The sequence below is a fragment of the Thamnophis sirtalis genome, unplaced genomic scaffold (genome assembly GCF_051295495.1).
Source record: "Thamnophis sirtalis isolate CommonGarterSnake01/CBP01778 unplaced genomic scaffold, rThaSir2_p1.2 scaffold_5, whole genome shotgun sequence".
Taxonomy (NCBI): Eukaryota; Metazoa; Chordata; class Lepidosauria; order Squamata; family Natricidae; genus Thamnophis; species Thamnophis sirtalis.
Window position 1 is genome coordinate 110,061,539 of NW_028261385.1, and position 16,791 is coordinate 110,078,329.

At 47.0% G+C, this 16,791-nt stretch overlaps 1 protein-coding gene across 4 annotated transcripts in view; it reads left to right on the forward strand.

The window, feature by feature from the left end:
• The window catches only part of GSK3B (glycogen synthase kinase 3 beta), a 116,176-nt gene that overhangs the window by 35,901 nt on the left and 63,484 nt on the right, over positions 1-16,791 (forward strand). For 3 of the 4 annotated variants that reach the window (XM_014066531.2, XM_014066532.2, XM_014066533.2), the window contains exon 3: positions 16,606-16,689. The exons of the other annotated variant lie outside the window; for it this stretch is intronic. In XM_014066531.2, coding sequence (XP_013922006.1) covers positions 16,606-16,689 — 84 coding nt within the window. The remainder of the gene's footprint in view (positions 1-16,605; positions 16,690-16,791) is intronic. 4 annotated transcript variants of the gene reach the window in all.

Sequence of the window (16,791 nt, forward strand, 5' to 3'; positions counted from 1 at the left end):
GGCTGGCTCTCTACCTCTGGGGTTGGTCCATCAGGCGACCCGCGCGGTGAGATGCCAAAGACTTCATTGGAGGCTAATTTTACCATTGGAGCAGCAGCTGGCTGTTTCCTCCACAGTGAAGACAACGTAGTGCTTCTCTGTCCGCAGCCATTTTGTGCCGCCCCCTTTCGGCGACCATTTTCAAACGCCGAAGTTTCCCACCATTTGCGCAAATTGCCTCATCTTCTCAGTGGCGGCTTGTGAGAGGCAGGACAGCGATCGGAACGCTCTCTCCAGGTGGCAAAATTAAAGGCTATTTCGGAGGTTTCTCTGGCTGCGGGCACCCTCTACGTCTAGCCTTTCGATCCCTGGCACATTTCATCACAATCCTTTCCCCTGGCAGCATTTTTTTTGTGTCCTTTTGGTGCATGCGTGCCCTGCTTCCCAACGGATTGCCAGCAATCACTCCATTTACCAGACCTCTGCTCGGCAAACGCAGGAGCCGACTTACCACCATGGCAGATGAAATCTCCATGGATCCCCTTCCAGCAGGCCAGTCTTCTAATCTGATGGGGCCCTCTCTTAGGAAGGCAGGCAGGGCTGCTAGAGAAGCCATTGGGGGGACCAGGGCCAACAAGCCTTATTCCACGAAGCCCACCAAGGCGCAGGAGAAGGATGCAACCAGAAGGCCCTGGAGAAGGAATTCGCAAAGGCCCAAAGGCAGATAGTGGCACAAGTCCACCAGCCAGGTCAGCCAGGAAATCCTATTGGTCAGGACCCGGTTGGGCTCCCTCTTCCTCCTCCTTCTATCTCTGAGAGTGGTTTTTTTTCCAGAGCTGTTTCCCTCTCGGGGGGGGGGTGTCCAGATCCCCTTCCTCCTCCTTGGGGGGGGGGAGGTGCAGACCTATTTGAGTGTGACCTGGTTTCTGATAGGGAGGGCTCCCCCTCTCCTGTTCTCCCGGCCAGGGCTTCCACTCTCAGATCTACTGTGGCGGGGACCTGCCCAGTGGAAGACTGGGCCCAGGCCTCTCAACAGAAATAAGGGAGATCATTGCTACTGCAATATCTCAAGGGATAGCTGAGGGCCTCCAAAGGCGCGAGGCTCATCCGCAGGTTCCACAACCAGCACCTCCCATTCCTCAGACTTCTCCAGCTCCTCAGGCCCCTCAAGCTCCGCAGTCCCCTCAGGGCCCTGAAGAGCGTCATAGCTCCCACAGGCCTTCTTCTCCAGCCCCATCAGTGGCCAGTGCTGAATCAGTGTGGGACGATGAGGATGTTGGGGGTCATGAGTTATTAGATGATGAGAACCCCATCCCGGATGAACCAGCTTTTGCTGGATTGTTTGAACCATCTTTATTCAAGTCAATCCTGTTCAAGGCCAAGGTGTCCACTCACATGGAGGTGGCGGTGTCCCCGGATCAGGCAGCTGCGGATACTGCAGTAAAGGCCTGTTCGATGAGAAGGTTCCCGCCCAGGAAATTGTCCCTTCTCCAAACACTTTAAGGACATGATCCAACGCCAGTGGGTCCAGTCTGGGACTCTGGCCACCCCGGGCGGTAATGACAAATGCCTTTACTCAGTGGATCCCACCATGGAAGAGCTTCCTAAGCTCCCTTCCGTTGATACTCCATTTCAAGCTCTCACTTCCTCTTCAGTGTTCCCACCGGACCTTCTAGAGGGACTTAAGACAAAGGACAAAAGAGCTGAACCGGCCTGCCATAAAACCATCAAGCCCCAGCTTGGGCCATTAAGGTGGCCACCTCCGCCTCATTCTTTAATAGGGCCACAATAGCCTGGCTTCGCTAGTTACTCACTAGACTCCCGGCAGGGGACCCCAAACTGCGGCACGACATAAATAAAATTGTAGCTGCAGTGGAATATTCTGCAGATGCCACCCTTAACGCTGCGAAGTTCACTTCGCATGCCATGGCCTCTAATGTCACCTCTCGTAGGCTCCTATGGCTTCGCCACTGGAATGCGGACATGCTCTCAAAATGGAAGCTTGCTTCCACTTCCTTTAAAAGGGGCAAGTTATTTGGGAAGGCCCTTGACTCAGTTTTGATTGAGAACAAGGATAAGCGGAAGGTGATGCCTTCGATTTCCCAGAAACCGGATTGCAGGTCAACCTCCTCCTTGGCTGGAGACTCCCTGGAGGAGATGGATTCTGGGGCTGAGGAGGAATCCCTGGCCCCATCTGAGTTAGAGCCCCTTCCTTCCCAAGATCAGGGTCCCTGTTATCCAGGGCCATGGAGGAGGTAGTGGCTCGTGCCATTTCACGTGGTATATCTGATGGCATGCAGCAGCTGGCAGCCAAACTGCCCGCAGTAGCGACTGTCGCTGAGGCGAGTCGCAAAGCTAAGCCAAAGGCCTCGGCAACTAGGGAGGCCTCTCCCACACCCACGGGGATTAGTGAGGTGTTGGATCTAGAGGAGACCGAGATAGAGATCCCGGTTCTCTCTGATGAGGAGAATGCTGTTTCTGAGCAGTCCACCAGCTCAGGTCTCTTTAACCACGCTATGTTTAGAGCTGTTCTCACCAAGGCTCACGCAGCGGGTCCCCAAATTGGCCTTCCAGCCCCCGTGGCCAAGGCTCCGTCAGATCAGACCACAGACATAACCATAGGGCCCCGGGACCCTGGTGCAGGCTTGTTTAAAGAGGTGCCTCCGCCTTTGGATTTGGTCCCAGCCCCCCAGTTGTTCCTTGACATTATTCAATGGCATGGGCCCAACCTGGTTCCATGTCAAACCCCAGTGGGACTGACAGGAAGCTCTATATTATGGAGGCCCTCCTGGGGGAGTTACTGAAACTTCCTCAGGTGGATGATCCCATCGTGTCCCTCACCTCTCCTTCTTCTCTCCCCGCTGATTTGCTGGAAGGGCTTAAGGCTGAGGACAAGAGGGTGGAATCAGCAGCTCACAAGACCCACCTGGGCCATGCGGGCTTCTTCGTCCTCTTCCTACTTTGGCAGGGCAGGCCTATTTTGGTCGTTCTCTAGGCTCTGTGGGGTGTCCAACCCCACCCTTGAAGTGGGCCGCGAGATATATACTCCACCTTATGTCTTGGACTTGAACTTGGACTGATTGTGGACTATTGGATCTTCTTCGTTTTTGAAACTGAGCCTCTGAGGCAACCAAGAGGCGGAGCTACAACAATTTTAAAACTCAGTTCTTTGGGCAGCAAGCTGAAGTTAACCCGTGCTTGGACACTCCGCAGCGCCTAGAGAACGACTATTCAGGTAAGCCAATGGTCTTTCTCTACCTGTCTACAAGATTCTATGTAAAGGTTTGATTTAAATTGCTGAGAGGGTTCCCGGCCCGGCCCTGTCATCCGCTGGTCGCAAGCGGCTCAGGGCATGTGAGTCGCTTGACCAGCTACCGCTGGTGAGCGAGGGGGGGATAGGGAGTGCACCGGCGTCCCGTTCTTGGCTCCCCCCGACCGCAATTCTACCAGGGCCTTCTGGCCGTTTGCCGCTGGCTGCGGCGGTGCTCTAGTCTGCCCAATAGCGGCAACCGTTTCTGCCGCTTCGTGCACTTTCCCCTGAGTGACAGTGAAATTGGCGGGAGGAGGCTGCGTGCGCACCGGCCGCCATTTTGAGTCGAGCAGAGTATTCTGCTGCCACATGTGGAGGCTCAGGAGCTCCGGGAGAGCGAAGAACGAAGAAGTGCATCAGGGAGAGCAAGAAGCACTACCTCTCAGCGCAGAGTGCCACCGGGGGTGCGGGGCTAGTCTGGGGTGCCGGCTGGCCTTTCCCTCCTCAGCTAAGTCTCGGGGATCCGAGGGTGGTTGGGGAAAGGACTCTGTCCAACAGACGGCAATTTGCCTCCTGAAGTATCTGCAAATGCGCTTGAGCCGGCTGGCCAGCGTTGATGCCCTTCCATTACATAATCGCCTTGCCCAGGCCTTAACTCGTGACCTACCGCAGCATGGCTGAGGAATGCAGGGAGGCGCAGGAGGAGCAGGCAGGGACTTCCAGCAAATGAAGCAGAATGGATCCCTTGGCCAAAAAGGGAAAAGGGAACAGGGGCACCAGTAGCAAGTCATCCCCAGGGACTTCAGGGCCTCCAGAGGAGACCAGAGAGGCATCTCGTCCCCATAAGGCGGCGGAGCCTATAGCCCCTCACCACCTCAGGGATCATTCCCCCTCAGATCAAGGGGATCAATCTCCAAGGGGCAGTAGGTCTCCCTCTGTGGAGGCTTATGGGTCCAGGGATCCCTCACCAGAGGCCTCCTGGGGCTATCCTGATTCGCCCAGCTCCTCTATCAGGTAGGAACGGGACTCCTTCCAGAGCATCTTGCCCAAGGAAGGGGATTCCAGCTCAGGCAGGGCTAGGCGCCATGGGCACACCAGCAAACATCGCCTGAGGGCGGGCAAGAGCCCAGCACTGTCAGCTGAAATGAGGGAGGTGATCTCTGGCCATCTCCCAGGGTATTGCAGCGGGCATCAAATAGAGAGACTCCCGAAAATCAAGGGCTCCCAAGACCAAACATCACGCTAAGGTCTCCAGCCTCTCCTCCCACGTCATCAGACTCTGAACCCTCTAGCTCGGAGGAAGAAGGTGCTGAGGGCTTCATGCTTTCAGAGGACGGTGACTGAGCTAGGCTCTACCCCCAAATCTGATTCTGCTCAGGTCTCTGCTTCATCCAAAGACCATAAGCATGGACTGTTCAAGGAAATGGTTCCTACCCTGTACCTGACCTCTTTATGGATGTGGTCCAGCATCAATGGGTCCAGCCCGGCACCCTGACCAACCCTAGTGGGGGGGGGGGAGGATAGAGCCCTTTATTCTGTGGAAGGAAAAATGGAGGACATTTTGAAATTTCCGGAAGTGGATTCCCCAGTAGTGTCATTAACATCCAATTCTAACTTACCAGCTGACCTTCAGGAAGGTGTAAAAGCCGAGGATAAGAGGTCGGAGAAGGTATGCCATAAAACTCACATGTCGTCCACCTGGGCCATTAAGGCGTCCACCTCTACCTCATTTTTCACCAGGGCATCCTTTTTCTGGCTGAGAGAACTCAGATCCAAGCCTCCCCCCAGAAAGTCTAGGTGGCGCCATGAGCTTACAAAAATTAGTATAGCTATTGAATACTCAGCTGATGCTTCGCTGAATGCAGCGAAGTTTGCCTCCAGGGCTCTAGCTTCCAATATCACTTCTCGCCGCCTCCTGTGGCTCCGGCACTGGCAGGCTGAGATGAAAGCCAAATGGAAGTTGGCATCTGCTCCCTTCAAGGGGGGAGCACCTGTTCAGGGAGGCCCTGGATAAGTTTGTCATCGAAACTAAAGACAAACGGAAGGTCCTCCTGGCCACCTTAAAAATAAACGAACGTAAAGGCTCTGGTTCCTTTCGTAAGCAATCCTTCCAGAACCCAATAAAGAGGGAGCTCATGCAAGCGGAGATACTCCATCTCCTCCAGATAGAGGCCATAGAACCAGTTCTGAGGGACCAGGAGGGGCGGGGCTTCTATTCCATCCTGTTCCTGGTCCCGAAGAGCTCAGGGGGGTGGAGGGCCATCTTGGACCTGAAAAGCCTGAATCAGCATCTTGCTTACAACAGGTTCAAGATGCAATCCCTCCACTCCATCCTGGATTGCGTGAGGAAAGGGGATCTATTGACATCGATAGATCTGAAAGAGGCCTACCTGCATGTCCCCATCAATGCTGCCCACAGAAGGTTCCTGAGGTTCTGTTTCGAGGGGAAGCACTACCAGTACAAGGTGCTCCCCTTCGGGCTCTCGTCAGTGCCCAGAGCATTTACTAAGATCCTGGTGGTGGTAGCGGCTCACCTCTGCAACCATCCCGTCTGTCTGGAATGTTATTTGGACGATGTAATCATTCATTCTGTCACACCAGAGCAGGTTTGACGCGATGTCATGCTGACCGTTCAGACGTTACAGCAACATGGCTTCTCCGTCAACATGGAGAAGAGCCAGTTCTGGCCAACCACGAGCACACCTGGGCACCGTCATCGATTCCATCTCCTGTCAGGTGTTCCTGTCCCCATACCGTCTGAACAATCTGAGGAGCAGGGTAAAACACTGCCATCAATCCAGGTTGGTGCCGATCATCCAGCTGTCCCAGCTCCTGGGGATCATGATCTCCTGTCTGAAGGTGGTTCCCTGGGCTCGGCTGCATGCCAGGGAACTGCAATGGTTTCTCCTTCCAATGCAGAGGGCAAAACCCAGCAACTCCCACAGGGGCGTGCGCCTCCTGTGGAAGGTGACCCGATCCCTGGCCTGGTGGAGGTCCAAGGCAGTCGTGAAAGGCTGTCTGTTCAAAGAACCAGAAAGGGTCGTTGTGATGCCAGCCTTCTGGGGTGGGGCACCCACTGTCAGGGTCAACTTGCCCAGGGCCAGTGGTATTAGAGGGAGGCTGCCCACAGTATCAACTGGCTAGAGCTGAGGGCAGCCCGACTCGCGCTACGCCGCTTTGCATGCTTGATAAAGGGAAGACATGTACTGTTAATGACAGACAATGTGGCAACAAAAGCCCACATAAACAGGCAGGGCGGTACCCATTCAAGGGGGCTCATGCTCAAGGCAGAGGCTCTGGGCAGGTGGGTGGAGCAACATCTGGTTTCTCTCAGAACAGATCACATCTCCGGAACCAGCAACCGGGAGGCAGACTGGCTGAGCTGACAGCGCATCGATCACTCGGAGTGGCGTCTACACCCGGACCTGTTCCAACAGATCGTGAGGAAATTCGGCAAACCGCAAGTAGACCTCTTTGCCACACATTCCAACGCACAACTGCCACGATTCTTCAGCCGTTACCAATCACCATTGGCAGAAGGGACGAACGCACTGAGGTGCGAGTGGCCCCGGGAACTTTTATACGCATTCCCTCCTCTGCCCCTCATTCCTCAGGTAATAGCCAAACTACTGACCGAATGGGCAGAAGTTCTTCTGGTGGCACCGTTCTGGCCCAGGAGGTCCTGGTACGCAGACCTTGTCAGTCTCTCTGTTCAGAGACCGTGGCGAATTCCTCAGGACCAAGTCTCCCTCAGCCAGGGGGCCATCAGTCACCCGGACCCCCAGTGGCTACAACTAGCCGTTTGGCACTTGAGGGGGACCTCCTGAGGAAACAGAACATCTCTGATAAGATCATATGAACAATACAAGCGTCCAGGAGACCCTCCATTACCAGAATATACGATGCGACCTGGGCTGCCTTTTCATCATGGTGCAAGACTAGAGACATTGTTGACTTTTCTGCATCAGTTCCTCAGACCCTGGACTTCCTGCAGGAGGGTCTGGATAAGGGACTGGCACCCAGTACTCTCAGGCATCAGGTTGCAGCGCTATCGACCATCCTGGCCAGGGGTTCATCTCGTTCTCTGAGCCAGCACCCTTAGATTAAGAGCTTTCTGAAGGGTGCAGCAAACATCAGCCCACCGACGGTCCACCGATACCTGTCCTGGGACCTCCCATTTGTCTTAAGGGCTCTGACGGGTCCCCCGTTTGAGCCTCTGCGTACGTCTAGTCTGACCATCAAGACTGCCTTTCTGGTGGCTATCACTTCCGCACGCAGGGTATCCGAGCTGGCGGCTCTCTCAGTCAGGGAGGACTTGTGCATGATCCACACTGACAGGGTTATATTGAGACTCAATCCTTCATTTACCCCTAAAATTAATTCTCTGTTCCATAGATCTCAAGAGATTATATTGCCTAACTTTTGTCCTAACCCTTCTCACCCTAGAGAATGTGAATGGCACAAGTTGGACGTGCTGCATGCCGTCCGCATTTATGTAAAGAGGACTAAGGAATTCCGTCGTTCCGAGGCGTTCTTCATCTCATTCCTTCCTGGGTCTCTCGGCCACAAGGTCTCGTCTCATACCGTAGGTCGTTGGCTGCGCGCTTGCATTAAGCTGGCATATGAACATCAGGGCAAGACGGCTCTGTGCAGGGTCCCCGCACACACTACTAGGAGCGCAGCAGCTTCCGCAACCTGGGCGACCCAGGCATCTATTCTGGACATTTGCAGGGCGGCCACGTGGCTTCCCCCACCGCCTTTATAAAAAACTATAAAATAGACACCTTTGCTTCAGCCGAAATCTCCTTCGGAAGAAGAATTTTGCAAAGAATTGCTGAAACTCCGGAGGCTCCAGTTCTTACCCACTTTGGGACTCAATATCTTGGGCCTGTCCCACGCTTTGACTCTCCAAGCAGCACACTGGAGAAAGACCGTTGGCTTACCTGAACGGTCGTTCTTAGGCCGCTGCGAGGAGAATCCAAACCCACCCAGGGGGTTTTCTCTTCAAAATATATGACTGTGTAGTGACTGTGGATCTTACCATACGACTGTCCTTTCCTTTTTAAACTGAACATAGGGAGGCAAAGGGAGGCGTGGTCAAGAAAAACATTACTCAGTCCAAGGGCAGATAGCTGTGTTAACCCATGCTTGGACTCTCCTCGCAGCGCCCTGAGAACGACCGTTCAGGTAAGCCAATGGTCTTTCACACTGTGAGGGAGTGGCAGCTTATTTCAAGCTTAACTCCACTCTTTGGGTTTTCAAGCACCCGCAGCCTGCCCCTTCAGTTGTAGGCATCTCTATGCTTCCTAGGATTGTCACCTTCAGCATGCAAGACCGAGGCTTCAGATCCTACTCCAGGTTGCAGATTTCCTGTGGTGCTTGCAAGCCGTGTTGTCGGTTTCGCACCATTTTTCTGTTGCTGGCATTTGCAGTGAGTTTCTGCGGTCCCCTTCTTTCGTGAGGTACAGGCAAAATTAATTTAGGATTTACTAGCCAGCATTGCATTGAAGGGGATCTTCCCAGGCTTGGGATTTGCCCCAATTTTGAATTGCTACTAGAGTGGGAAAATTCAGGAGTGCTAACAGTCGGATCGTTTTCAAAATGGCAGACCGTTCCTTTCCTGCAAGCAGCAGCTTGGCTGAACCTTCCCCCAGGCAGCCTAGGTCATCTTCAGACAAGTCCCAGACCCATCCTCAGCATCAGTCCTGCAAATTTTGGGTCTCGATGGAACTATCTCCCAACACGCTCTGCAGGCAAGTGGCCTCTTTGTCCACAATTTTGAAATTTGACGAATTACAGTCCCTTGCCCACCATCCGATGGTTTGCAGTTTTCTGAGGGGAATAACTAATCTGAAGCCTTCTACGATACAGAGATATCCCACTTGGGACCTTTCACTGGTTCTACAGGCCCTCACTTCTCCTCTTTTTGAGTCATTGAAGTCCACCAGTCTCCGGCTACTAACCTTCAAAGTTGCCTTCCTCATGGTTATCACCTCTGCAAGAAGGATTTCTGAACTGATAGCCCTCTCTGTGAGGGAGGACCTTTGTATTTTCCACCAAAAGAGTCATCTTGCAGTTGGATCCAGCCTTCATGTCCAAAGTCAACTCCTGGTTCCACAGAGCCCAGGAGGTCATCTTGCCCGATTTTTGCCTGAGACCTAGTCATCCTTGGGAATGGTGATGGCATATCTTGGATGTGAGACGAGCGCTCCGTAGATACATCAGGAGAACCGCCTCCTTCAGATGGACAGAATCTGTATTCATTTCCTTTCAGCCAACATCCATGGGGAAGAAGGTAACATCATCCACCATAGGTCGCTGGTTACGAGCCTGCATTGAATTGGCTTACAGACATCAGGTCAGGCTCATGTCAGGATGCATTACTGCTCATTCAACCAGAAGCATGGCCACTATAGCCACTTGGACTACGCAAGCGTCATTCGAGGAGATTTGCAGGGAGGCAACCTGGGCTTCTCCTTCATCAGAAATTACAAGCTGGATGTTTGCCTCAGTTGTGGCTTTGTTCAGGAGACGTGTGCTTCAAAGGGTTCACACTAATGTGGTGACCCTAGACCAGCCAGTTTCCCTCCCTTGAGAAATTTTGATTGTGTATGTCCCATGCTTGGACTTTCCAAGCAGTGCTGTTGTCTTACCTGAACGGTCATTCTATGTGCGCTATGGGACAATCCAACCCCACCCTGTGGTCTTCTGGTCCAACGTCCGGAGGTGGTCGATTCATCTGAGGCAACGTGGCCAAAGCTTTTACTTCTCAGTCTCTGACCAAATAGACAGAAGATAACCCATTCTTGGACTGTCCCACAACGCACATAGAACAACCGTTCAGGTAAGACAAAGGTTGATCCCTGTCATAGTTTCTACTATTGAGCAAGGTACCACTTATACTGTACCTGTGCATTTTGTTTTTCTTGCCTAAATGTAAAACCTTGCTTTTTTCACCATTGAATTTCATTTTGTTAGATAGTGCCCGATGTTCAAGTTTGTCAAGATCCTTCTGTATCTTAAGCCTATCTTCTGGAGTGTTGGCTATTCTTGCCAGCTTGATGTCATCTGCAAATTTGATGAGTTCCCCATCTATCCCCTCGTCCAAGTCATTGATGAAGATATTGAAGAGTACTGGGCCTAAAACAGAGCCTTGGGGTACTCCACTACATACGTCTCCATGTAGAGGCAGTTCCATTGAGGACTACATATTGAGTGCGGTTGGTCAGTCAGTTACGAATCCATCTGGTGGTGATGCTGTCTAACCCACATTTTTCTACTTTATATCTAGTATTATTGTCTACTTTATCAAATGCCTTATTGAAGACAACATATGTTTATGACTAATTTTTTGTTCCATTTTACCTCTCAAGCCCAACTACTTTGGTTTTGATATAGTAATTTTCAGGTTGCTAGTCCTCGTGGCATCATGTAATCTATCTCATTTGCTGATATTATTTGGGTTCTCAGTTAGAAGCATTGCATTCATGTCCCTAGCCAACAGACTTGTATCTTCATCAGAGCATTCCTTATATTATAGGTCAGTGATGGCTAACCTTGCACCCATAATATAATGCGTGCATGAACTCTAATATAAGCTCTACCCAAAATTAAACCCTATTGAAGGAGGTGGGCATGGCCAGCAGAGGAGGCAGCGAGCACACATGGCCGATGGTGGCATGTAGCATTTGCAGCATGCACAGCGCAAGTGAGTTGATTATCAGTCCAGGCAGAGGGCGGCATGCAATGAAGTGCACTGTGGGCTGTAGTAAAGCTGAGAGTTGGTACACTGGAGTGCCGGGCAGCCGGGGGAGGCTCATCTTCATGTTGCAATGGCAGCAGATGGAGGCAGAGGTGCGGGGGGGGGGAATAGATCTGGAAGCACCATGTGGGCACAGAAAGCCGGGAGTTGTTGGGCTGGAGTGAGTGGCCAGGTGTGGCAGGTGCTGCAGTTGCTGCCATGCAAAGACCAGCCTCTCACGGCTGGCTGCCCACTCCCGTCCACCAACTCTCAGGTTTCCTGTCACCCGCACAGGGCGTCTGGATTGCCTGCCTCTCCCACACACACACTTCTGCCTCCGTCTGCTGCTTTGACCGGGAAGCCGAGTAGCCCCAGTGTGCTGACCAAACGACCAGCGGACTATAGCTGCTGCAGGATACTGTTGGTCCCTGCACTCTTGCGGCCTTTTGTGCGCTTGTCAGGGTTGGAGCTAGCCAGGCTGATTCCCCTTGCCCTTCTCGGAACTTGTTTGAATTTGTTTATTGTTCTTAAAGTTGGAGTGCAGAACTGGACACAGAGCTTGAAGTAGAGTTTTACCAAAGTAAAAATAATTTACATGTATGTCTTTATTCAAATATGTATGTAACGTGAGGGTGTGTGTTTCTGCCTATAACTTTTCTCAGGTTTTCCATTTGAGGCTTTCTGTGTATTATAGCTTCTGACCACCAGATGTCCTTACTTAAAGATCAAATTTCTAATCTCATTAAAAAAATTCAAACTACCGAAAATGTATTATTTCTTTTAACCTCCAGATGTCAGTTGTTGCCAGAAAGTTTTCAAAGAGATGAATTTATTTTCAGTGACCTCTCCAATTGTTCCAGTTTTCTCCAAACTTCAAACAATTAAGTTGCAGCTGTTTCATGTGTGTTTTCCAATGTTCTTGATAATTTGCCTTTTCCTTCATAATTTGACAAAAACAGCTTATTTTGTTTTATTTTTATTTTGAGACCACTCCCCCGTAGATCCTGTGCAATCAGCAATAAAACAGCAACACTATAAACAACTAATACTTTAAAATTCTTACTGAAAAAAAATTGAACCCTGATTAAACTTGGGGCAAAAGCACAATGAAATAAAACCATTTTAAGTTGTTTAAAAAAAATTGGAAGGTGAGAGTGGGCCGTACTTCTCAGGCAAGAGTCCCATAAAGGAAAGGCTATTTATGAGAAGGCTTGCCACCTTATCCATGCCCTGTGTAACTTAGAAAAATAGAAAGAAGGAATGAGTAAAGCTTCTCATCATAAAGATAGTATGCTTATTTCCTCTAAGGGAGTGCAAGCTTTCAAAATCTGAAACTGACAATTTCAATCTTCATAACCCAAAACAAAATCTTTATCCTTTGAGAGTTTGTCATAAAATCAAAGCTAAATCGAAGTTTAAAACAAGACAATTTTTGAACAAATGATTCCAAAGTTCTAGTAATCATTTTACTGTCCTTAAAATAATGATTTACTTGGATTTTAGAAGAATTTCTCTAGTATTTGCAAACACTAAGCCTATTTTCTGCTCCTTTGCCCGAAGGCTGAGAGAGGAGCATACTGAAAGTATAAAAGCCCTGCTGCATCAAACCGTAGGACCATATAGTGTCACATATAGTGGCCATCTGGCTGCATTTGGAAGTGGGTGAAAGAAGCTGCCATTTTTAAAACCATGCGTTCAGATTGAAACTGGCAGTCTATGGAATACTATGGAATACATACGGAGAAGTTAGAGTGAAATTTAGTTCATGAGTCGTCTTTGTTGTCCCCCTCTTAGTATTTAGTGTTTTCTTCTTTTGCAAGCTCTACACCTGGTTATTACTCATGTTTTTTTTTGATTGAGGCTTATGGTTGTACTATTTGCTGAGTTATTTTCTTGAAAACATTACTATGCTAATGAAATACAAAAACATGCAAACTGCTGCTACTCACAGTTTTCTTTGGGGGCAAAAAATGCATGTGCCAAGCAAGTAGTATTTGCTGCAAGCAATGAACGTTCATAATAGAAAACGTATTTGTTCATATGTATTATGAAGAAACATATTTCAAATCTATAGCCAGAGAAGTAGAAGTACTTTTTTCCTACTGCAGTTCTTTTTTAAGTGTTATTACACTGAATTGTGATATCCAAATATTTCCCCAGTCAATAATCTACTACTGCAAAATCCCCAAGAGATGGCCATCCATCTTCTATTTAAACATTTCAAGAAAGGAGAGCCTACCATTTTCCAAGGCATTCTTAGCCATTGTTGAACAGTTTTATTAGTAATCCTAATTTAAAATGAATTTTACCAAGAATTCATTGTTCATTGTGAGCACAGATACAGTACATGTGGTACCTTGCTCAATAGTAGTAACTGTGAGAGGAATCCTGGAGTCCTAGTGGACAACCATTTAAATATGATCCAGCAGTATGCAGCAGCTGCCAAATAGCCAACACAGTTCTAGGCTGCATAGAGGGATAGAATCAAGATCACGTGAAGTGTTAATACCACTTTATAATGCCTTGGTAAGGCCACACTGGGAATACTGCATTCAGTTTTGGTCGCCACGATGTAAAAAAGATGTGAGATTCTTTTAGAAAGAGTGCAGAGAAGAGCAACAAAGCTGTTTAAGGAAGTGGAGGCTAAAACATATAAAAAACGGTTGCTGGGATGGGGTATGTCTAGTTTAATGAAAAGAAGGACTAGAGGAGACATGATAGCAGTGTTTCAATATCTCAGGGGCTGCCACAAAGAAGAGAGAGTCAAGCTATTCTTCAAAGCACCTGAGGACAGAACAAGAAGTTCAAAACAATTAATCAGTGGAACTATTTTCTTGAAGTCCTAGATGAGCACTTGATATTGATAGAACACACAGCTTCATCATTTGATGATTACTGTCCCCTACTCACGTCTTACCGGTTATCTACTATCATGTTTAAGTTGATCTCTTTTGCTTCTACCACTCTTCAGAAAACAATTACCTGGAAGGGTCTGTTGCTTTAAGTTATGGATTTTTCTTAAAATAGCCCCAATCACATGAATTCTCATATGAAAATAGAGCTTGCAAGAGTTACCTAAGTCTTGGGTTTTGGCAATGTTTAATTTATGGAAGCTATTTTTCTATGCATATATAATCAGTCAGAAACTAACCAATACTTATAAATACATTAGCATTTCCTCATTTTGCATTTTGCATACTGTATTACGACTCATGTAAATATTGTGTTGGTAGGGCTCTTCAAAATCATTTCAGAAGAGAGTCAGTTTAGTGTAGTAGTTAAGATGCTGGTCTGGAAACCAGGTTACTCTTGAGTTCTGCTATAGTTCTGCCTTAGGCATGAAAGCTGATTGGGTGATTTTGGGCCAGTCAATCACCCTCAGCTCCCAAAAGATTAGCAAAAATAGGAGAAAAGAATGTTAGGTATATTCACCACTTTGAATTACTTACAAAGTAATAAGAGCGGGATAGATCTTGATGGAAAAGTTTGAACAATTGGAGCCCTAGATAAACAAGGATTTGTTAGTTCAAAAGAAGGCAGCTCTTGGCAGAAGGTAACAGTGGAAAGCAACGTTCAATAAAAACGACAGACAGGCAGAAGGCAAGCCAGTAGGTGGGAAGCAGACAGGAAGTAAAGCATATAGGGAATACTCTGTCCTCCTGGGTGTCAGAAACAAATGATGACCGATTCAACACATCTACAGATTCTGTCATTGTAAAAAGTTGATCCCATATAAGCTGTTTGTCTGCTTTGGCTCCCAACCACCCACACAGGGCCTCTGGCATTTCTTTACACCTGAAAGCTACATGAAGAGAGGTAGCCTCTTGCTACTTCCGTCCTGCCTTGCTTCTGAATAAAGTATCCCCTACTGAGCAGTTGCATTTAACTTATGTTTCCAGAAACAGGATTTTTACAAGCCAGCAGAAAAAAAATAGTTTTCCAAAGTATATACAGGTAGCCCTCAGCTATTTGTATATACTACAGGTACTACAATAGTTCATTTAGTGACCATTAAAAGTTACAAGGCACTGAAAAAAGTGACTTATGACTGTTTTTCACACTTATGACCACTGCAGCATCACAAGATTAAAATTTAGAGGTTTTGCAACTGGTTCATATTTATGATGGTTGCAAAGTCATGTGACAGCTTTTACGACCTTCTGACAAGCAAAGTCAATGGGGAGGCAAGATTCACTTAAGAACCATGTTACTAAACAACTGCAGTGATTCACTTAACTGTGGCAAGAAATGTCGTAAAACTCATTTAACAAATGTCTCATTAAACAACATAAATTTTGTGCTCAATTGTTGTAAGTTGAGGACTACCTGTACTTGTGACTCACTGATTCTTGCAGAGAAATATAGCATATCATGATTGAATGATTAAAACTTGAGTGCTTGAACTTTTAAGCTCTAAAGAGTTAAAAGAAAAGAAAGAAAAAACGCTAAGCAATCTCAAACAATCCTAGAAATTGGGGCAACTTAAAATAATGAGGACTAATTTACAAAGACAAATGCAGGAACTCACTGAGGCAGCTCCACTCCTCACTGAAGATATATTTGTATTGACTTTGGTATGATCAGTTACAGGCAAACTTACAAAATGTAATTTCTTTTACAGTTGTGATTCTTCTATACAAACCTTTCTATTGGTTTGTATAATATTTACAGTAACAGTTAATTTGTTAATTTCTGTAAAGGGCAATAGGATTGCATTGTAATATTTGATTACTGTCAATTAAAAAGTAGATATTTTATCATGGTAGTATTTGTATTTTCTTTTCAGGAGAGTCTGGGCTTTTTGGATTTAATCCAAATACTGTATTAATCACTATGGCATATTCTTTTTTCTTTTTTGCACAGTTTACATATTTATAGTCTCAAATAGCAATGAAAATCATGGGAAACAATCATTCTATCTTATTCTACTTTAGTGAGATTCCCATTCAAAAATAGTTCTCAGTTCTATACCCTACTCTAAGAAGAATTTAGAGAACTGGGGGCAGGCTCAGAGATGAGAAGTTTTAATGATAATTAGAAAATTAGAAATTCTTATGAAGAAGATTTTAGATATCACTGATAAGTAAATATTGAAGGGGGTACCCAAAAGATAAAAATACGATATAGAAGAAAGTAAAGTCCTGTGTTGTATAATCTCAGGGTGTAAAAAGAGGATTCCAGCTGAATGTTGGAAGAAACTTAATGTAGAAGCAATTGCCCAAAATGATAAGAGTTCTATTTGTTGATTCATGAGATAGCTAGACAATCATGCTAGATGGATGTTTTAATTTAGATTCCTGCATTGAATGCAAGTTAGATTTAACAAACTTAATGGGTCTTTTCAACTCTTCAATTCTGTAAATATTCTTTGCAGGCATCTAATATACTGTAACATATATTTTCCTAGGAATTGGGAAATACTAGCATGAACCTTCCAATTTTTCAGGTAATTTGTATGGAGCTTTAATTTTATTTGAATCTATTCTGTTAACGTATTATATACTTTAAATGATTTTAAATACTGAACATACTGTCTAAGTGCACTAAAAAAATCCATACAGTATGTATATCAAATCATATGAAGTGATGAGATTTTAGAAAATGACTTTTTAAATAATATTGTTTCTTTTTTTAGAATCGAGAGCTTCAAATCATGAGAAAGCTTGATCATTGTAACATTGTCAGATTACGTTATTTCTTTTACTCCAGTGGAGAGAAGGTAAGTTGGAAAAAAATATATTTTAGAATGTCAACAGATGTGTAGGACAATACAAGCAACAGACAAAGCTTTAGTGTGAATCATCTCCTTATCATTTTGAAA